This window comes from Rhinopithecus bieti, unplaced genomic scaffold (genome assembly GCF_001698545.2).
Source record: "Rhinopithecus bieti isolate Rb0 unplaced genomic scaffold, ASM169854v2 scaffold_30775, whole genome shotgun sequence".
In the NCBI taxonomy this organism is placed as follows: Eukaryota; Metazoa; Chordata; class Mammalia; order Primates; family Cercopithecidae; genus Rhinopithecus; species Rhinopithecus bieti.
In genome coordinates, this window is record NW_016813906.1 from 1,392,538 (window position 1) to 1,416,089 (window position 23,552).

Below are 23,552 nucleotides of genomic sequence, written 5' to 3' on the forward strand. Positions count from 1 at the left end.
TTTTTTTGGAATTGTATGCTTGCTTATGTTAAAGACACAGCTTGCAGAAAATTTTGTTTAGGCCTGACAGATTGGTGCCTGGCATTTTATAGATAAAGGGTCATGCAAAATGTCATCTCTACTTCTTCCCTTTATTGAGAAAAAGCCTAGGATGAGAACTCTTAAAAGGTGAAGTTAGTAACCCGTTGTTTGAATAATCAAGGCTCTGAGAGGATAGCATTGATCAAAAAAGAGCTTTAAAATGAGTGATTGATATTATTTAAAGTCACTGGTGAAGTATCAAGGAATCTAAGGACCATGAGCGAGTTTCTAGAAGAAATTCTGTATTGTAGTGTCTGTAATTATTTGCAGAATACACTTTTTAAAGAACATCAGGATTTGGTAAAACCTTAGCCAGTAAAAAAGCAATGAAGGAAAAAAAATGCTCATGTAAATGCTCATTTCTAGAACAAAAGAGAATGCGATTTTGACAATATCAGAAGGTTAATTAAGAAGTCTGTGAGTGATGATAAAGCTGGCACATTTTCATTACAGATTGACACAACTCAAGACAGGCATAGCTAATGTTTGCTCTCTAATACTCTGATAAGTCAGAGAATCTAAGCAAGAAGAACTGGTATCTATGGTAAACATAGGGTCAAGAGCTAGATGCGGCTGAATAGAAAGGACATTTACTTTGCAGTTAGATAAAGAAGCCTCTAGCTCAGACTAGCTGCACTGTTGTTATTTGTGTGACTTGAACCTAGTAATCGGATTCAGAACTGGAATAGGTTCCTTCAGGGTGCTTTACAAATGTTCAGGATGCATTTTAAGTGTAGTCTAGAAGGTGGCTACATGGAAGGGCTGAGGGACTTGAGTTTTAAGAACCGGGAAAGGACTGTAGGGAGTCCTGTATTTTGGCCTGTCACCAATATAGAGACCCCTCCTCAACACAGTGTCATCCATTCTCTTTTTGAAGACCCAGGGTGAAAGAAAGGACGGTCACAGCGTCATGAGATAGCCCACGCCATGTGGGACAGCTCTACTGCTTTTGTGCCTGTCTTACTGAAAAAAACAAACAGGGAAATTATCTAAAAACATATGTTTAGGAAATATATACACATTCACACACGTACACAGACACGCAGGCACACACATATACACATATGCATGGACACGCTCATGCACATGTGAATGCACGCACATGCACACGCTCACACGCGCATGCACACGCTCACACGCATGCACACGCTCACATGTATATACACACATGCACATGAGCATGCATGCACACGCTCATACACATATGCACACATGCACTCATATACACATGCACACGCTCACACATGCACACATACGCTCAAACATACTTGCACGTGCATGCACACACATACAGACTTATGCATGCACATACTCACACACATATACACACACTTGCACACACACACACATACTTTTTAGTGAATAGCACACATCTATATACTCCTGTGGAGAGTCCTGTGGTTTTAGTACCTGTTAAAGTTGGGCTCCCAAAGCAGTCATTAAATGTGTTGGAATGATGCTTTTTTGCTTAGCTGTTTTGGGACATTTGGACATCTTCAGTGTTACCTATTGATTAGTAGACAGTAATGTGGCTGAATTACACACCCAGTGATTAGTTTCAGAAACAAATAGCATGTTAATAGTCAAGGAATCTTTGAGACGTTCTTGAGGAAACCAAAAAACTTGATTTAATGACCTTAAATTCCAGGAGCATCCCACTGGGCTTAGAGCTCTGGGTCAAAAGTTGGTATCCAATATATGTAGAAATGTAAAGTGACCAAATGTATAACATTAAATCAAAGCCATTCCCAGTTTGTTGCATATTTTTTAATGAGACCTGAAAAATAAGAGTCGTTATTTTTTAATTCAGCCATAAGGAAACTTTGCAACCTAATAATGTGTAAGGCATTTCTGAGGCCCCAAGTGGAAATGCTGGGTCTAGAGAGACCTTTATGAAATAGAACAGGTTGAAACACCTTCCACCAGAAAAGTGTAAGACATTTGAAAAAACTGAGACAGAAAAGGGAAATGTGTCCCATCTGAGAGACCAGAAAGGGAAACAAGAGTCCAGTTCCTGCTCTGTCCGTGCTGTTGCTACAGCTGTGTTCTCTGACATGTCGACTTTTATGGAAGCAGTGAGGACACAATCTGTCTGGCACAAGCTGGTTTGGGTGTAGTCTCATGCTAAGAAGGCCCTCAAAGTGATGGAGAGCCTGGACCTGTTCTCTGTCTTTATCAATGACAGACGGAGGGTGGAACCTGAATTTCCTAATGGAGGGACCCTTAGGGATTCCCTAAGCTTAATTTGATTTTGACTGTTCCAGTCCTAAAGGGGGTGGGGTCCTGGACAGGAGGGATAACAGCCTCATGGCCCATGGGTCTCTGCCCAGGGAATCTCAAAGCTTCCAGCATTCATACTTCCCTTCCCCTAAGACAGCAGTGCTGATTCAACTTGAGTGTGCATCAGAATCACCTGGAGAATTTATTCATCATAGACTGCTGCTTCCCTGCCCTCAGTTTCTGATTCAGTAAGTCTGAGGTGGTGCCCAAGAATTTGCATTTCCAACAAACTCCCAGGTGATGCTGATCGGGGGTGGGCTTGGGTCTGCACTGTGAGAATCACTTGCCTAAGAGCACCAACAAAGAAATAAAGAGGACATAACTAGATCACCCACTTCCTGGCCAGCAACCAGAGCCCATCTCTGGCTGGGGAGAATGAAAGTGAAGGTGGGAAAAGAAGAGGCCCTCAACCAGGGGCAGCTCTTCCCCCACCCCGCCCCCTGGCCTGGGAAGGCAGAGCTGCTCCTTGAGTTTGACGCTCAGAAGCATTAATTGTGATACTTTACTTTGTCTAAGCTGTGATGAAATAATTGAAGGCATCATAGCAAGAAGTTAAGCCCTAGGGAGGCTATTAACAATTTAGCATTTCCAGTTCATGTGGGAATGTCGATTCTGCTTACCAAAGAGAATATTATGGATGTGTTCAGTGGAAGAAGCAGCAGAATCAGCTGGGGTCCTCAATTGGCTTTGCTTTGACCCTCTTCCTGGAGGAAGATAAATGCAAGGGTTAGTCTCACAAAGACAGTGTGCTTTTTTCTAAAGTAAATAGCTTCTTAGGCTGATAGAAATGGTTTCAGCTGTCTAATTCTGCAGGGGAAGCAGAGGTAGAGGGTGAACACAGCAAAGGTGAGGCCAGGAGGCCCCGGCAGCAGAGCAGGCCTTGTTTTCCAGCTGTGAGACCAAGTCAGTTCGTTGGCACCTTTTGAAAGCCCCATGTAACACTGCTGGGCTGGACCCTCCCCAGGACTGTTAAGTACTGCCTAATGGATCAGCAGAAACAGGACCTTCTTATTGGATAGTGAAGACCACGGCAGTAAGAGCAGAGGGGAAGAGACAGATTCCCAGGAATGATCACTGGATCAGGAGTCAGGAGATGAATTCTAATCTTCACATTGTGGTTAACCATTAGTGTAGCCATGGGCAAGTCGCTTAATTTCTCATGGCCTTAGTTTCCCCATCTGTAAAATGAAGGGACAGACTTGATGATAGCTAAGGTTTTCTACAACTTAGAAAACAAAAACAAAAATAAATGATGCTGCCAGATACTCAGATGAGACCTCACTTTGCCACATGGCTTGACACTATAGAGATCTGGTCCTGCAGTCAGCTTGTTTAGGGCTAATGGGTTTGTAGACGAGTTTGCCAACCAGAAATTCATGCGAGGGGTTAAGCATGGATTAGGTCAGCAGTTCTCCCATTTCTTGCTGGAGGCCTGCTGAAGCACTTCAGGGTCTCTTCCCAGAGTAAGTGGCAGAGAATTTGAAATTAGATGCTCCCCATACAAGGATCCAAGTACCTGTTGCTTTTATGCTGGGATCACAGAGATACCCGGGTTGCGTGTGTTTCCTAAGAAAAGGATGTCTGTTTTGGCAGCAAACTTAGTGAACGGCTGAGGCAAAACAAGTGCAAAATGGATTCTCAGATTTCTCATTGAAAATGCCATGACAAAATCTGTAGTAATTTTACACCACACTCGCAATTCAGTTGACATAAACAGTCAAATGTAGACATACTTGTTTGTTAAGTCCGGTCTTCCTGCTTGTGTTGGTTCACTTTGCGGTTGTTTATTTTGTTTTAGGTCAGAGAGGATGAAATGTCTCTGTAGACAGTCTCAGGCTAGGTGGTGCTTCCACCAGGGCCTCCCTCTGCAGGCCTGGTAACAGCAGACCTATGCTGTCTGTGTAAGAGCCTTCTCAGCAGCACACCATTGTTACCCACCAGGCTCCTCGCGAAAGGAAATCTTATCCCAACTGCCTTGGCTGTGCTTGGCAGTGTGCTCTATATAAGGAGAACAGGATGTATTTTACACTTGAGACCTGCTATCCTAGAGTACAACAACAACACTTCTAAGTGCTCTTAATATTAAGCTAATGGAAAACATACTGTTTATTCACCATCAAAGTCTGTTTTTCTTCTCTCCTGCCCTCCCCAATCATCACGAACTCCAAACCTCTAGAACACACAGAGCGTTTCCTGCACCATCTATCCTCCAGTCTGTCTCAAGATGGACAACTATATGGTTAGTTAGCTAGAGGAGGACTTGGAAAAGCTAGGCACTTACCACATACACCATAAAATCCCCAGACTGCACAAACCAAATTTTCCTCTTCTCAAAAAAATCTCAGTGCTAGAAATGTTTCGTTGACTATCAGATTCATTATATTAGTGTGAAAAGTCACTTGTCTTCACCAGAGTGCAACAAAGTACAATAAAATGGTGAAGGTGGGTCAGGGTTTCTGGGTGCTGGTATTATTGGAATGCTGGTTCTTTCCTTGTCATGTAATGGCCAAAGTTATTTGGACCCAGAAGTCTAATCTTTATCCTCCATTGCTTTGTATTGTGAGAAGCCACATCTGTATAGGGTTTCCCATTGACAGGACTCTCGAGTATGGCCCAGGTCAGTCCAGAAATGCCCAAGGTTCCCCTGTCACTGAAGGCTCTATCATAAATATAGCATGGGAAGAGGGGGGCAGAGGGACAGAGAAAGCAGAATGGGACTCTGTCCCGTAAAAAACGGTTCACAAATCTACTCATTTCCTATCAGCATTTTGTTTTTTGCTTGGGTTTGTCTATAAAGTTAATGTATGCATGTAAACCAGCCTTGCAGATAACGCCCCCCCCCCATGTTTCCAGGCTACCCACAATATTACCAGTTTTCCCCTTGCTGTTTACACATCTCTTTCCACAAGACAATAATCAAACAACAAATAAACAAGCAAATGAACTAAAGATCACCTCTCCCCATTCCTAAAACAAACCCTTTCCCTTTTGTCAAAAAGACCGAAATTGAAAACAAAACAGAAACTGTGGGAAATAACTCTCCACTCTTCTTTTGTTTCAGGCCTTGGGCCTGTTAACTATCTGCAAGGCTGTTGTAATGATGTTAATCTGTTTTAATGGAATTGAAATGTGATATCCTGTGGTGTACGATGCACGTTGTTTGTAGCTGTAGTGCTTGATTTTGGGTTTCTTTCACAGATAAACTTCTGCACTGGAGGGGCCTCTCCTCCCCTCGTTCTGCACATGGAGCTCTAATCCCCACGCCTGGGATGAGTGCAGAATATGCCCCGCAGGGTATTTGTAAGTTGAGCCTTATTTCTTCTACAAATGTCCATGTGTATAGAGATGACAGTTTCTGGAAATTGCCCTTACTTTTTAAGTACTGAACGGAGTTACTTCCAAAATAGATTGTCATATGTATTATTCCATTACTCACTTGGCAGACACTCCCCACTCCACTCAGCCCCAGAGGGACTTCTTGCCTCCCCTTTTTCTTTCCTCACTGGAGGCTGGGAGCTGAAAGTAGCTCACCCCTGTGGGTCTTCTCCCCAGGGTCTTGTCTGGCTCCATGGCTAGTGATTGAATATGCCTGTGCCTTTGGAGCCCATTTTATTACTGGACATTCACTCCTGTGGCCTCATTTAGGACTTCAGGTGTAGTCCAACGCACACATCTTTTTTTTCTTTTCTTTTCTTTTCTTTTTTTTTTTTTTTTTGTTTGAGACGGAGTCTCGCTCTGCCGCCCAGGCTGGAGTGCAGTGGCCGGATCTCAGCTCACTGCAAGCTCCGCCTCCCGGGTTCACGCCATTCTCCTGCCTCAGCCTCCCGAGTAGCTAGCTGGGACTACAGGCGCCCGCTACCTCGCCCGGCTAGTTTTTTGTATTCTTTTAGTAGAGACGAGGTTTCACCGTGTTCGCCAGGATGGTCTCGATCTCCTGACCTCGTGATCCGCCCGTCTCGGCCTCCCAAAGTGCTGGGATTACAGGCTTGAGCCACCGCGCCTGGCCAACGCACACATCTTTAGCCAAGGCCAGAATCAAAAGCAGTCAGTTTAGGGTTATTCCAGAGTTATTCTAATACATATTCCTCATGTATTTACATGTGTATTTGTACATAGTATATTTTATATATACGTGATCACACATAATTTTGACTTACTTTTCTCCTAGTTTTAGAGGAAAATGCACATCATTGTAGTTAAAATGTGAAGGTTCTACTATCACCACCACCACCACTACCACCACCATCACCACCACCACCATCACCATCACCACCACCATCATCACCACCAGTACCATCACCACCACCACCCCCACCCCCACCACCATCACCACCACTGCCACCACCACCACTACCACCACCATCACCACCACTACCACCACCATCACCACCACTACCACCACCATCACCACCACCACCATTTACTTGTTCAAGCGAGCTTTTATAGTAGGGACCATTTTATGAAACTTAAATTTGTCCATTTATACAAATGTTTTCTGAAAGATATTGTTTTAGAAAATAATACGGTTTGCTTCTCTGAGTAGGAAGACATGGGATGAATCATGCATGGCTAAAAGGTTGGGGGGTGGGCAGTGATTCCGCCCTAAACACGAAAAAGCAGGTTCAAGAAGAAAAGAAGTGTGACCTCTAATTTTTATTTGAAAGTAAATGAAAAATAACCTGCTGTGGAAAGAAAAAAAAAGAAAAGGAAAAGGGTCATGGAAAGAGAATAACAAAGAGCAAGATACCAGAGTTAAGGCTCTAAGGGGGACTGTTTTTAGATGGGAGGGAAACGACACTTATCCATCTTGTAAATGGTATCTGAAGAGCAGGGCATGCACCCTGAGACCAGATTCAAAGCCAGTTGTTTATTTTTGTTAACTCCTAGGTAATCCTAGGTAACAAAGAGTTATTGTGTGAATTTCATAAGCCCTCAGGTCCTGAGGGCTGGGTGGTTCAGGGGTTAAAAGCACCTCATCTGCCCCCCTCCCCCAAGCTGGGCCTAAGCCTGGGTTAGGTCACAGATTGCAGAGGGTTTAGGGGGTTGGACTCACGGTTTCTAGTCCCTGCATGCTGGCTGGGTGGGGAGAGCTCTCCTGTTGCTGGGGGCGTCTGGGGCCTGCATGGGGCTGTGGGAACGGAGCCACTTTTGGAGGGAAGGGAGAGAAGGCAGTTGAGCAGTTGAGAGGAGGGTGGAGTTGAGAGGCCAAGGGCTGCTGGCCAGGGAAACATAGGTCTCTGTCTTCAGCCTGGTCTTCCTGAGGGCCGGGAGTTTGATTTGACTGGTAGGAAAGTCTGAGCTTGATGGGGAACCCCTGTCCCCTCCCACCTTCCCACAAAGGGAGGGTACGTAGTTTACTGGTGCCTCTGCCGGCAGGACCAGTTTAGGAGTGACCAGAACAAGGTATGTGGAAATGGGTTGTGGGGGTCCAGAAAGCTCTAGAACAAACCTGATGCCCATTCCACTTGGCAGCATTAACCTGCTGCCCCCGGCTTCTAGAGCTCATAGCACTTCCCTTCGGCCGCCCTGCTGTGTGCCAGTCACCCCTGCTCTTTCACTACAGTCTCCTTTTGGCCTGGGTTAAGGCCTGGACTGGGACCTTCTCTGGAAGCCGTTCGGGGTGTGTAATGTGGTTAGTCATTACCCTCAGTAATTAATCACCCCTGGTAGTAATGAAAACTCACATTCATGTTGGACCTGATAGTTTACAGAGGGCTTTTATATACTTCTGTCATTTGAACCTCCCAACAATTCTTTACAGGTACTGTTTTTATGCTCATTTTACAGATAGGAATTCTAAGACTCAGAGAAATCAAATGACTATCCCAGAGTTACAAGCTGGTGAATAATAGAGCTAGGGCTCCCATCTCAGGCCTCCTTGTTCTTCTGAATCTTGAGCCTTAGATCACATGACTTTTTCACGTTGGTGACATACTAGAAATGGGGGTCATTCCTTCCCATAAAGTAAAATGAAATAAGATAAAAGTCAGTAGGTGGGCTAATAGCTGATTTTAACCCTTGTGATGCCTCAAGTTCCTATGCTTAGGGGCCAGGTGTCAGTTTATTGCTCTAAATCAAAACAATCCCTGTAAATGCCCAATGAGGCTTTCAAATTGAGAAGTTGATTTTCATCAGAGTAAATGAAGAATATTATTATATTTTACACATCAATAAGTCAATGTAGCCCCAATTTTGCCATACAGGAAATCAATTCTGGTCTTTCTAAATCATCAAAGATGTTATGAACAAAGTAATTTCACAAATTATGGCAAGTAACACATTTATTGATGACTGCAGTTTAGGAATTTAGAATCTGTGAGCATTGTAATATAATATGGTACACCGGCACAAGCTGAGTGAAATACAGATTATATGGTGAAATTGTAATGCATCATTTGCTATTAGTGGACTGGTAATAATTACCAGTTTCAAAGCAGCTCTCTCCATGTAATCTTTAGTCTCAATCGTAACAGCCCTTCTCATTGACATTATGATTACACTAGCTGCCCTCATGATCTAGAATATCTAGTTGATGGGAATACTAAAATGCGATAGTGAAAACTGTATGTTGTATGCTCATTATAAGATAAAATGCCATTTTCTCTGACCTGATGTATGAGAGAGAGGGAGGATAACATCACAGTGTTAACATACTGTAGCATGATCACATAACTAGCTCTGAAAAAAAGTTTAGGACGCTCAGGGCAGCAAAATAAAATGGACTTTTCTCATTTAAGCCTCTTTGAAAGGATACAAATGAGATCCTTGATGTAGTGCTGTATGCCACAGATTTTGGCATTTATCAATGACTACATTCATGGCACATGTGAAACCAGCACCACTAATTATGAGTCCAGTCCTGGATTTCTATCGATTTTTTTATAAGGTAAAATATAATTTTAAGGCATTTGGAGTGATGAACGTGTTAAGGACTTGCATTATCAGACAAATCTTTTTACTTGCCCAACTCACATTGTCAGGCTAAATGGGTATGATAGTCATGCAGAGACCTAGGGAGGACAAGGAGGAAGCCACAGAGGATCATGTAGTTGGAACCAGATAGTTTTTTTCCAGCCTATTTGGGACCCAAGTCATTGTTCAACAACAACAAAAAATTTATGAAAATGCTCTCAATGAAGCTTTTTATTTCCCTTTGAAGAGAGGAGGCAAACAAAAATAGGCAGATAATGTGATACTAATGTCAGCGTTTTCTTTGAAAATCTTTCTGCCTTTTTTTCCCCCTTCCACATTAGACAAATGTTTGAAATCTAATTTTGGTATCTTACCATCTAATCTTGTTTAAGAGATTTACCCAGGAGTGGGATATATTGAGTGGGATTATAAATGCATTGTAAAGTAAATTACAAGGTCAGGGCAGGAGTCCATTATTTAGACAAGTGCTTGAGCAAGGCTGGCTTGTTTTGGAATACCAGTGTTTGGGGGCTTCTGAGAAGACCCTGCCGGCTTTTCTTTCTGACTTGCTAAATGGAGGCATCATATAATTGATTAATTCCTCATTCTCACTATTAACCTCCCTGGTAGATTTTTATTTTTTTTCCCTTCTTAGAAAGTTGACTGACAAATACTAGCTGTGGCCTTAAGGAACTCTTGTAGCCTTTCTTGTAAAAGGAGAAAAGTTTGTTATTACTCAGTTGTATTTTAAGGTTTTTTTCAGAATCCCTGGGAAGTTTTCTGTTTTTCTCATCCTTGTCCTTTGGCTACCATTACTTCTGCCCTTTTTAATGTTGTAGTTGACTAGTAAACTGTTGGTTAGTTATTCCATATATATATATTTAATTTAGCTATCTCCCCATATATATTTAATTTAGCCATCTCCCCAAATGAAAGATTTTGTGAAGTCGAGCTGGCCCTTCTTTGCCAAAGTGGCATTTACCACTCTTGGTTTCTTTTCAGCAAGGGAAATAATGTGACTTAAGCAGGGCCCCTCTCCAGACGGCTTGGCTACTGGCCAGAGTTGACTAGCTGAACTGTATCTTTCTGTTTCTTTCTCAACTGGAGCTGAGTCTCAGCCGAGGGCGCAGGATGTTGTATAATTTGGTTCACGTTGTTAGCCTCTCAAAATAATGAGGAGGAGGATAGTGTAGCATTTCTCAGCCTGCTGCCTGTCATGGTGCTGGCTGCTTTAACTGTTCCTTAAACTAGGATGCTGTGTCTGCTTAAGTCGGCACCAGCCACTCCTCCTAACTTTTCCAGACTTGCATTTATCTGACTGGGGGACAACTCCTAAAGATTGGATACAGCCTATCCATTAAATCTGAATGAAGTTTTTCTTTCAGAGTTTTAAACATTCTTTGAGATAAAAATGGGCGTCCCCATGGGGTGTTGTGGAACCAAAATTGGGACTCACTGATCCTCCCACAGTCTGGGATATGAGAATGTTGCTAGTCTTTTTTCCATGGAAGTATTTTATGAGTACCCTCTCATTTTAACAATATCAACAATTAGCGTGTTTCAGACTAAGACTGAAAGCATCTCTAGGGCCATATAACATTGTAGTGAGTTGACCTTCTCCCCCTTTTTTGAATCTCTATGAAATGTTTGCCTATTTAGAAAGTTCACCTGCCACCCAGGGGGGAATAGAAAGCTGGGATTTAGGAAGCCAAAAAGTTTCCTTGGGTTACCTTGTCCAAGTTTCTCACTTAACGAAGAGGAAACAGAGGCACATGGAGATGAGATGGCTTGCCCCAAACTACAGCTGATGGGACTGGAAAGTTTAGAAGACATTTGTTGAGGTGCCTAGAATGTAGGGACCTTCATCCTCAAGCCAGAACTGGCCACGATTTTTCTGCTCTGGGGATTGGATATCAAATTCCTAGAACTGAGTTTAATGGCAGGAAGACTGATTGGACCAATATTTACTGGGTACCCATGCTCAGACGTGCGAGGCACAGGGGTAGGTCAGTGAGGGTTTAGGCCTTGGGGTTGAGGGGTGGCGGTAGGGAAGGCTGGAGGTGGAACATAAATAAGCAATTGCTGATGCCTGCCTCAGTGATTAAACATTGATGTTGGTGTTGTATTATTTTGCAGGTAAAGATGAGCCCAGCAGCTACACATGTACAACTTGCAAACAGCCATTCACCAGTGCATGGTTTCTCTTGCAACACGCACAGAACACTCATGGATTAAGAATCTACTTAGAAAGCGAACACGGAAGTCCCCTGACCCCGCGGGTTGGTATCCCTTCAGGACTAGGTGCAGAATGTCCTTCCCAGCCACCTCTCCATGGGATTCATATTGCAGACAATAACCCCTTTAACCTGCTAAGAATACCAGGATCAGTATCGAGAGAGGCTTCCGGCCTGGCAGAAGGGCGCTTTCCACCCACTCCCCCCCTGTTTAGTCCACCACCGAGACATCACTTGGACCCCCACCGCATAGAGCGCCTGGGGGCAGAAGAGATGGCCCTGGCCACCCATCACCCGAGTGCCTTTGACAGGGTGCTGCGGTTGAATCCAATGGCTATGGAGCCTCCCGCCATGGATTTCTCTAGGAGACTTAGAGAGCTGGCAGGGAACACGTCTAGCCCACCGCTGTCCCCAGGCCGGCCCAGCCCTATGCAAAGGTTACTGCAACCATTCCAGCCAGGTAGCAAGCCGCCCTTCCTGGCGACGCCCCCCCTCCCTCCTCTGCAATCCGCCCCTCCTCCCTCCCAGCCCCCGGTCAAGTCCAAGTCATGCGAGTTCTGCGGCAAGACGTTCAAATTTCAGAGCAACCTGGTGGTGCACCGGCGCAGCCACACGGGTGAGAAGCCCTACAAGTGCAACCTGTGCGACCACGCGTGCACCCAGGCCAGCAAGCTGAAGCGTCACATGAAGACGCACATGCACAAATCGTCCCCCATGACAGTCAAGTCCGACGACGGTCTCTCTACCGCCAGCTCCCCGGAACCCGGCACCAGCGACCTGGTGGGCAGCGCCAGCAGCGCGCTCAAGTCCGTGGTGGCCAAGTTCAAGAGCGAGAACGACCCCAACCTGATCCCGGAGAACGGGGATGAGGAGGAAGAGGAGGACGACGAGGAAGAGGAAGAAGAGGAGGAAGAGGAGGAGGAGGAGCTGACGGAGAGCGAGAGGGTGGACTACGGCTTCGGGCTGAGCCTGGAGGCGGCGCGCCACCACGAGAACAGCTCGCGGGGCGCGGTGGTGGGCGTGGGCGACGAGAGCCGCGCCCTGCCCGACGTCATGCAGGGCATGGTGCTCAGCTCCATGCAGCACTTCAGCGAGGCCTTCCACCAGGTCCTGGGCGAGAAGCATAAGCGCGGCCACCTGGCCGAGGCCGAGGGCCACAGGGACACTTGCGACGAAGACTCGGTGGCCGGCGAGTCGGACCGCATAGACGATGGCACTGTTAACGGCCGTGGCTGCTCCCCGGGCGAGTCGGCCTCGGGGGGCCTGTCCAAAAAGCTGCTGCTGGGCAGCCCCAGCTCGCTGAGCCCCTTCTCTAAGCGCATCAAGCTCGAGAAGGAGTTCGACCTGCCCCCGGCAGCGATGCCCAACACGGAGAACGTGTACTCGCAGTGGCTCGCCGGCTACGCGGCCTCCAGGCAGCTCAAAGATCCCTTCCTTAGCTTCGGAGACTCCAGACAATCGCCTTTTGCCTCCTCGTCGGAGCACTCCTCGGAGAACGGGAGCTTGCGCTTCTCCACACCGCCCGGGGAGCTGGACGGAGGGATCTCGGGGCGCAGCGGCACGGGAAGTGGAGGGAGCACGCCCCATATTAGTGGTCCGGGCCCGGGCAGGCCCAGCTCAAAAGAGGGCAGACGCAGCGACACTTGTGAGTACTGTGGGAAAGTCTTCAAGAACTGTAGCAATCTCACTGTCCACAGGAGAAGCCACACGGGCGAAAGGCCTTATAAATGCGAGCTGTGCAACTATGCCTGTGCCCAGAGTAGCAAGCTCACCAGGCACATGAAAACGCATGGCCAGGTGGGGAAGGACGTTTACAAATGTGAAATTTGTAAGATGCCTTTTAGCGTGTACAGTACCCTGGAGAAACACATGAAAAAATGGCACAGTGATCGAGTGTTGAATAATGATATAAAAACTGAATAGAGGTATATTAATACCCCTCCCTCACTCCCACCTGACACCCTCTTTTTCACCACTCCCCTTCCCCATCGCCCTCCAGCCCCACTCCCTGTAGGATTTTTTTCTAGTCCCATGTGATTTAAACAAACAAACAAACAAACAAGTAATGAAGCTAAGAATATGAGAGTGCTTGTCACCAGCACACCTGTTTTTTTTCTTTTTCTTTTTCTTTTTTCTTTTTCCTTTTTTTTCCTTTATGTTCTCACCGTTTGAATGCATGATCTGTATGGGGCAATACTATTGCATTTTACGCAAACTTTGAGCCTTTCTCTTGTGCAATAATTTACATGTTGTGTATGTTTTTTTTTAAACTTAGACAGCATGTATGGTATGTTATGGCTATTTTAAATTGTCCCTAATTCGTTGCTGAGCAAACATGTTGCTGTTTCCAGTTCCGTTTTGAGAGAAAAGAGAGAGAGAGAAAAGACCATGCTGCATACATTCTGTAATACATATCATGTACAGTTTTATTTTATAACGTGAGGAGGAAAAACAGTCTTTGGATTAACCCTCTATAGACAGAATAGATAGCACGGAAAAAAAATCTCTATGAGCTAAATGTCTGTCTCTAAAGGGTTAAATGTATCAATTGGAGAGGAAGAAGAAAAGGCCTTGAATTGACAAACTAACAGAAAAACAGAACAAGTTTATTCTATCATTTGGTTTTAAAATATGAGTGCCTTGGATCTATTGAAACCACATTGATGGTTCTTTCTACTTGTTATAAACTTGTAGCTTAATTCAGCATTGGGTGAGGTAATAAACCTTAGGAACTAGCATATAATTCTATATTGTATTTCTCACAACAATGGCTACCTAAAAATATGACCCATTATGTCCTAGTTAATCATCATTTTTCCTTTAGTTTAATTTTATAAACAAAACTGATTATACCAGTATAAAAGCTACTTTGCTCCTGGTGAGAGCTTAAAAGAAATGGGCTGTTTTGCCCAAAGTTTTATTTTTTTTAAACAGTGATTAAATTGAATGTGTAATGTGCAAAAGCCCTGGAACGCAACTAAATACACTAGTAAGGAGTTCATTTTATGAAGATATTTGCTTTAATGATGTCTCTTTAAAAATTCTGGCACCAAAAGAAATAGATCCAGATCTACTTGGTTGTCAAGTGGACAATCAAATGATAAACTTTAAGACCTTGGATACCATATTGAAAGGAAGAGGCTGACAATAAGGTTTGACAGAGGGGAACAGAAGAAAATAATATGATTTATTAGCACAACGTGGTATTATTTGCCATTTAAAATAGAACAGGTATATAAGCTAATATTGATACAATGATGATTAACTATGAATTCTTAAGACTTGCGTTTAAATGTGACATTCTTAAAAAAAGAAGAGAAAGAATTTTAAGAGTAGCAGTATATATGTCTGTGCTCCCTAAAAGTTGTACTTCATTTCTTTTCCATACACTGTGTGCTATTTGTGTTAACATGGAAGAGGATTCATTGTTTTGTTTTATTTTTTTTTAATTTTTTCTTTTTTATTAAGCTAGCATCTGCCCCAGTTGGTGTTCAAATAGCACTTGACTCTGCCTGTGATATCTGTATCTTTTCTCTAATCAGAGATACAGAGGTTGAGTATAAAATAAACCTGCTCAGATAGGACAATTAAGTGCACTGTACAATTTTCCCAGTTTACAGGTCTATACTTAAGGGAAAAGTTGCAAGAATGCTGAAAAAAAATTGAACACAATCTCATTGAGGAGCATTTTTAAAAAACTAAAAAAAAAAAAAACTTTGCCAGCCATTTACTTGACTATTGAGCTTACTTACTTGGACGCAACATTGCAAGCGCTGTGAATGGAAACAGAATACACTTAACATAGAAATGAATGATTGCTTTCGCTTCTACAGTGCAAGGATTTTTTTGTACAAAACTTTTTTAAATATAAATGTTAAGAAAAAATTTTTTAAAAAAACACTTCATTATGTTTAGGGGGGAACTGCATTTTAGGGTTCCATTGTCTTGGTGGTGTTACAAGACTTGTTATCCATTTAAAAATGGTAGTGGAAATTCTATGCCTTGGATACACACCGCTCTTCAGGTTGTAAAAAAAAAAACATACATTGGGGAAAGGTTTAAGATTATATAGTACTTAAATATAGGAAAATGCACACTCATGTTGATTCCTATGCTAAAATACATTTATGGTCTTTTTTCTGTATTTCTAGAATGGTATTTGAATTAAATGTTCATCTAGTGTTAGGCACTATAGTATTTATATTGAAGCTTGTATTTTTAACTGTTGCTTGTTCTCTTAAAAGGTATCAATGTACCTTTTCGGTAGTGGAAAAAAAAAAAAGACAGGCTGCCACAGTATATTTTTTTAATTTGGCAGGATAATATACTGCAAATTATTTGTATGCTTCAAAAAAAAGAGAGAAACAAAAACGTGTGACATTACAGATGAGAAGCCATATAATGGCGGTTTGGGGGAGCCTGCTAGAATGTCACATTGATGGCTGTCATAGGGGTTGTACATATCCTTTTTTGTTCCTTTTTCCTGCTGCCATACTGTATGCAGTACTGCAAGCTAATAACGTTGGTTTGTTATGTAGTGTGCTTTTTGTCCCTTTCCTTCTATCACCCTACATTCCAGCATCTTACCTTCATATGCAGTAAAAGAAAAGAAAGAAAAAAAAAGGAAAAAAAAAAAAAAAAAACCAATGGTTTTGGCCAGTTTTTTTTCATTGCCAAAAACTAAATGGCTGCTTTATATTTAGATTGGAAATAATTTTCATATGCCAAAGCATATTAAAGAGAAAGCCCGCTTTAGTCAATACTTTTTTGTAAATGGCAATGCAGAATATTTTGTTATTGGCCTTTTCTATTCCTGTAATGAAAGCTGTTTGTCGTAACTTGAAATTTTATCTTTTACTATGGGAGTCACTATTTATTATTGCTTATGTGCCCTGTTCAAAACAGAGGCACTTAATTTGATCTTTTATTTTTCTTTGTTTTTATTTTTTTTTTATTTAGATGACCAAAGGTCATTACAACCTGGCTTTTTATTGTATTTGTTTCTGGTCTTTGTTAAGTTCTATTGGAAAAACCACTGTCTGTGTTTTTTTGGCAGTTGTCTGCATTAACCTGTTCATACACCCATTTTGTCCCTTTATTGAAAAAAATAAAAAAAATTAAAGTACACATTGTAAGCTTCTTGTGTCCTCATTTGACACACTCTGTAAATTACTTTCAAGAAAATAACAGGTTTTAAGAGAAGGCCAGTCAGTCTTTTTCAGGATTATTTCTATGGGCATTCTGATGCGTGTATTATACCCTAAAGGAACATAAAGTACTTACTATATTAAAATAGACATACCTCAAACCCTGGACATAGTTTTAAGGCTTTACAGTTCTAGAATAGTTTTAAGAAATGGAAGGTGTTTTCAGTCTGATGTTAAAAACTTACTCCATCTCTTAGCAGAAATCCATTCAAATATAAGTGAAAAAACTTGCTGGTAATAGCATCTTAAACTTTTATTTCCTTTAAATTTTTTGCTGTTCTTGTTGTCTAAAAGTTCTTTTCTATTCTCCCATCCTTGCTTTATCTTAGAACATAATGTAAAAAATATATATATTTTTTAAATCAGCTCTTTGGTTTCCATGTAAGAGTCTTTTCTTGTAACCAAATAACCCCACTTTTCAAATCTAAAAATCTGGAAACAAAGGCATCAGGTTTTGTTTTTTGTTTTTTGTTTCTTTTAAAAGAGGGAGAAAAAAAGAGAGAGAGAGAAAAAAGAAAAGAAAGCAGCCACTAGGGGTTTAGTCAGACATAGTGAAATCTTTGGAATCAGCCACTGATTTCCTGAGATGCATAGTGGTTTGCCTTGTGGTTCTGAGATCCCAGGAACCCTAGATGCTACAGATTACTTTACGTGTTTTGATAGGGTCTTCCTGGATGACAGCAAATAAGGGCGGGAATACCCTTCAGTTATCTTCTGACCAGCCAGTGAGGTCTATTTTAAAAATCCTTCCTTAGAAATCTGTGTTGTCAATTTTACAAATACTGCATGTTGCAGCATCTATTTGCTTTACTAAACACATACCTCTGTGATATCGTCTCCCTGTTCCCAGTGTAGATGAACGAATATGACATTGTTCTTATTTTTGTAAAAAACCAAAACAAAAGCCGTTCTGTTGTCTTCTTGTGGTAGCATTTTTTTTGTCGCTCAGTTCTTATGCCCTAGTGCCTGTGAGGTGGCCTTTTCATGTCATGCCTTTTATCTGAGGCAAGAATAGTTTTATCTTTCTAAAGTGTAGAGAAAGTCAATGTTTTCTGAAAAGCCAGTTTGGGTGGGAAGGAGAGAGTGGGGCTAGAGGAATCCACTGAGAAAGGATGTTGGAGAACATTACCTAGGAGCTGGGGTGGGGTTGGCGTGCGGTACCTTGAGAACTTGATGTTTGTCACTGAACTTAGAAAAGATATACTGTATGTGTTTTGGATTAGGTTTCTCCAAAACTGAACCCAAAATGCTGCTCAAGACAGATAGAAATAATTCCCCAGTGCCATGCCAGCTTTAGATGTGGTGACTTCGACTCCACCATATTAAATGTCCATAAAACCTCTGTGTGTCCCTATTACTCTTTTATTAGGAGCTATGAGTGCAACTGTGCAGGTTTTATATACAGTATTCATTTTAATTTCTCAGTATATGATGCTCTTAGCGTAATTAGGTTTTGCATCCTGACAGACAGAATTAATGGTGGATATTGTATACTTGTCTGTTCAAATTTCTTAAATCAAATGGGGAATGGGGAGGAGTGCAACCATCTGGTGATAAATCACAGATTATGTTTGATTTACATGGTCCCAAAGTTAAATAAATTTATTGGGAGACGGGTTCTTCAGGTTACTCAGTCTCCTGACTTATTGAAATCCTCTGATAAAATATTATTTCTGAAGCTGATGAACAATAAAAGCATGAGAACCTAGCCAACATGAATATCACTTATAAATGACACTTTGTATCCAGAACTCTAAATTTTTTTTTAAATTTAAAACGTTAATATAAAATAACATACAAATTTCCAACAGTAAGATGAATTCATGATCTATTTTTTTAAATGAGGAACTACTAAGAACATTAATATCTCTTAAAATCCTCAAGTAAGTTTTCGTAACAGGCTTGACATGCTGATGGAATGTTTCCTACATACCTGAACTCCTGATGCTTAAAATGTTCTTTTAAATCTTCATTTGAGAACAACTTAATAAACAGGAATACAGCAAATTCTATTTCTCACAGCTTTTACACCAGAAACGCTGCCAGTGCCTATATTACCTCCTTCCTGAACCCATTTGCTATCCTTTCTTTGTTTAGGACCTACAAAAGGGCTGGAACCAACACGTTACAAAGGTTACTAAGAAGTGAGGTGAACACAGTTCTTCATTTGCACTGGCCGTGGCAGGAAGTATGAAGTAGTTGAGTTTTTCCCAGGGCATTCTGTAGATATAGAACTGTTTATTTAAATACCATTTTTGTATATGCAATAAGTACATATTGTATATATTCATAATGCTAGAAGTGAGAATTTGAAAGGAAGTGGCGGGGGGTGGCTTAGGTATAATTCCAATTGGAGAAATAAGGAAATGAGGTGGTTTATTCAAGACACAGTTTGCTGAAAAGTACTGGGATTATTTCGGGCCTTCCTGAAAAGGAGTTGAGAAGCCTCAGGCCCCATCCTCTCCTGCTTGTAGCCCTTTGCTCACAGAGACTGAGGGAGGAAATACCGTGTTTTCTTGTTTTAAGTCTCTTTCCCCCTCCGTACACACACGAACATGACTTCTTATGACTGTGTTGTAACTGTGTGTTCCTCATTACGATTCTGTTACTCCATTGTCCCTGGGCCTGGTGTGTTCAGGAATGTACCCATCCCATTCTCTTTTTTTCAGACAACTTCCTGTGAAAAAAATTGTGGGAACTTTGCCGATATGAGGATGGGATTGGCAGAGTTCTCTCAACCTGCTTGGAAAAATGTTTCTTAAAAGACTGCTAACTTTTAAAAGGCATGAGCCATCTAGCAGATTTTCCTAGGTGTCTCCTAAAGCCCTGCATCTTTCCCAATTGAGAATAAACAACCCATTGTTAGAGAAATGGACATCGGAACACATAGAGGGAATTGAGATGATGTGTATTTACTCTAGGGCTGCTATAGCTATGAACTGTGGACATGGGTTGTCGGGTGTGCACTTCTGCTTGCTGGCATCTCCTTATCCCATTAGCCCGCTGTTTCATTTACTACATACAGCACGTGGGCAGTGACTCAGCCTTTAGGGGGATGGGACTGTTTCTGTCTCTCTCTTTCTCTCTCTCTCTCTATTTCTCAGTGTCATCTACAGTCATGGGATACCATTAATTCCTCCCTTCCAAATGGGAAAGAGACCAATCCAGTTCACACGGGTCATTGTACTTAAGAACCTAAACTTGGCTGAACACAGCTCGATGGTTGATCCAAATACTGTTTTTCCTTTCTGTAAAGTGGCAAAAACTATTTCAAGGGAGCACGTGTATCAGATCTTTCATAGGGATGGTAGAAGAGGCAAATTAAGCCATTTCCCCAAGTGTCCTCTAAAGCGGGAGCCCCTAAACCCATATAGGGGGCTGTGCTTTTTTAAATAGCTGTGAACGTGGAATATGCCCATGATATACTTTGTCTATTAGGGCTTTGAATATTGGTAGCAGGTTGGACGAAGGGGTTTGATTGGGGTTTCAGCTAAAGGGGCCTCGACGACAGTGACTTAGCGCTGGACTGGGAATGGGATTCCCCAGAACCCACCTGGACACAGCATGCCCCTCAGCCCAGGTCTCCGCTGCTCTGCTCAGGGGTGGGATGCGCGAGAGCAGCTGAGCTCCAGACCCCGGGCCTCCTGCGGCGCCAAGTCAGGGGAGAGGAGGCCCCAGGCCCCTGCTTCGGGTCGCCGTGGCAACGAGGCCTGGAATGCCACAGTGGTAGCCCTCTTCCTCGGCACATCCGGACTCCCAGTTCTGCTGCTTCAAGTCAATGTCCACAGCAAGGGAGGAACCCCGGAGGAAAATAACCACTCCCTTCTTCCCTTCACCATTGCCTTCCCCCTTCCAAAAAAGAAAAGAAAACTGCATGTTTGAAAGAAACTACAGGCAGTTTTTGGTGCAATTTGAGAGCAACTCTTTTGGGTTCTGGTTTTCTCTTCAGAGATTTGTTCGCCTCTTGTAAATCATTGGCTGCTTTGACGTTGAACTTGATGACATTTCATGTTTTCGTTGTGCTGCTTTTACATCAGTTTTGATTTTTTGTTTCTTTATAATTTTATTATTATTTTGAGAAGGTGTCCCCTTTCCCTCCTCCCTCTCCCGCTCTCCTCAACCAAAGGACTGTTTCTTAATAAGTTTTCTCAGTCATAAGGGCAAGTGTTTCCTTCCAGGTGTGTCCCGAGTTTATTAGGACTATCATACAATTGGGCAGGGGTGGGGGAACCTGGGTCCTCCTTGGGGGGACGGAAGGGAGGGAGGCGTGGGAAGACCACTCAGAGGTCAGAGATACTTGGGGAGGGGAGACTGAGTTTGAAATCATGCTTAAGATGCCAGTGGCTCGACCTGTGGTTGGTTTAAGTTCTAATTTTTAAAAGCTAGTTAGAGAACAGAAAATCATTGGGCCAAGTCACACCTGTACTTTTTTTTTTCCCCCTCCTCTGTCTCCAACCTCTTTCTAGGTTCTTCACACACCCCCATTCGGCGTAGTACCCAGAGAGCTCAAGATGTGTGGCAGTTTTCGGATGGAAGCTCGAGAGCCCTTAAGTTCTGAGAAAATTTGAAGCCCCCAGGGGCGGGGTGGACGCGTGCCGCCCAGTCGACGTCAGCGTGGTCTGTCATCCTGCTAGTTTGTGATGTTTTCTGACAGTAGCCTCCAAGAAGCCGTTGTGCGAAGACAGAGTCCTGCAGAGTCCTTCCAGCCTGGACCTGCAGTGCCATTTTATTTATATTTTTTAATAAAAAGTAAAAACAAAAAAACAGACCCACATTGGAACAGTGAATCAGTCCCATAGAGAGGGCCCGTGGACCATCGCTGTCATGAGTGATGCCCTGGCCCTTCTGAAACCAGCCAACCTAATTACCCGTATTGTGGAAATGCGCATGAGTCCCCAACCCCTTGTTTCTATACATTCTATGTTGTCTTTTAAAAAGTGTGCTTAACATTGACACAATAAATGTTGGAGCTTTAGGTGGTGTTTGCTTGTTCTTTAATTTTTAATGCTTATAAGACAATGCGGCTGCTTATGACTTTGTATTTCTGTACCCGTTTCCTACAGACACCCATCGGGTGGGTAGGAGGAACAGATTTGAGAAATGGGCAGGAGATGTAGGAGGGGAATTAGGTTACCACTTATCAGATGGCATAAATTTTCAAGCAGAATCAAAATGCAAAACTTGGGAATAAATCATAGCAATATCATAATTAATGTAGTAGTAGTGTTGCTGTTTATTAATGCTGAAGTGTGTTTTTCCTAACTGTCTGACTTATAATTTGCATACCATTAAATAATGCATAAAATGGCACACTGAATCCTGTTTTTCAAATATATGCTTTTGGTGGCTACCATGCAGGATTTGAATTTGTCTTTTAATTTAGCTTAGGAAAGATAACGTCACTGGGTGAGCGGTAAATCCTAAAGAAGGTGATGAATGTCAGTAGTTGCTTATTAAATATTCTAATTTTAGGTTCCCAAACCTTCAGGAAATATATCTTAATGCAGACAAACAAACATAAAACTTCTTTAGTACTTAACATCAGGAAATTTGGGGCAGATTTTAGAGGGGTGAAATTATAGGAGGAAAGAGGTTCACATCAGAACAGACCATTGTAATCATAGTAATGCTCCATTCCTTAGAAATTAGTGCCACAAATAAGTTACATCTACAAACAGGTGGTAAAAATTCTTTCTGGCCCAGTTAATTTGCACAGAACTTTTCTCAGTTTGGTATTTTTTACTGCTTGGAGATCCGGAAGAGAATTAGAAACAATATAGCAAATTAAAATAGGTTTGTCAATAATAGAGCTCAGACACCTGTGTGCTGTAGATTCACATACAGACCGTGCACCTAAGTGGGGATAATCTTACCCATCCACCTTCTGGCTAGATTACCTAGCTTAGTGAAAAGATAGCTAAATAATTGGCATCTGAATTCTTTCCTGCTTATTCATAATAAATAATGACTCTCCACAGTAGTGAACTACCTTATACTTTAATACAGTGCTGTCTCGTGCATTATTTCACCTGCTCTCTGGGACAGATCTCATGACTTCCACTTTTTGGAGGTGGAGACCAAGGCTCGCCAAGGTGAAGGGCTTGCCAGAGGCCACATCAGTAAGAGAGAAGGCAGAGAAGCCAGGTTTTCTGGTTTCTAGTTCAGAGCTAATTTCACCAAACTCTGTTTAACTGATCAAAGGGAGTGTCTTTTCCTGTGTTAGCACATAAGTCATAAATGTTCACAGACACACACGTGTGGCTTACACATACAGACCCAGGATGGCCTTTAGTAAAGGTATGCAGAGTTGCCTCTTCCTACCAACAGATGTGTGCACCAAGAAAAGGGAGGTTGCGGCCTCCTTGCCATCACCTTTCCCCTGTGGCTTTTCCATGACAAATAACCCTGATTACACAAGTGGCCGGTTTGTGACTTCCTCTCTCCTAGTTGAGTGTGAGACTTCTAGACAAGAAGTTATTTCGTAAAGAAACCCTCTCCCTGCCCCGTTCTCTACCTATGTGTTGCTGAAATATAAGACCATTAGGGTTTCTGTGACGGCATCCTCCCTAAATGTGCTGAACTCCTTGCTGATGCCTAGAAAGAGTGACACCCCTTCCAAAGGGAGGCCAGAATTGAAACAACAATCCTGGGTCTTGAGACAAGTTCAGCCTTTGTAACTGCATTTGGTGGTCACTATACTTTCATTTCTGGTCTGTGTATCTACCTTCACTTTTTATTTCTTCTCAGAGTCAGTTTGTAAATAAGTGTATCCACTTATTTACAATCTCTAAAAGTGGGATTTTAAGGGGCAAGAGGATAATGGAAGTGGATAAAGGAT

The 23,552-nt window shown here is 42.6% G+C and overlaps 1 protein-coding gene across 1 annotated transcript in view; it reads left to right on the forward strand.

The window, feature by feature from the left end:
* Positions 1-21,689, forward strand: part of BCL11A (BCL11 transcription factor A) — a 99,543-nt gene extending 77,854 nt beyond the window's left edge. The window contains 3 exon segments of the mRNA XM_017849101.1: positions 5,560-5,661; positions 11,410-13,152; positions 21,181-21,689. Coding sequence (XP_017704590.1) covers positions 5,560-5,661; positions 11,410-13,152; positions 21,181-21,272 — 1,937 coding nt within the window. The 3' untranslated portion in view covers positions 21,273-21,689.
* The last annotated feature ends 1,863 nt before the right edge of the window (positions 21,690-23,552 follow it).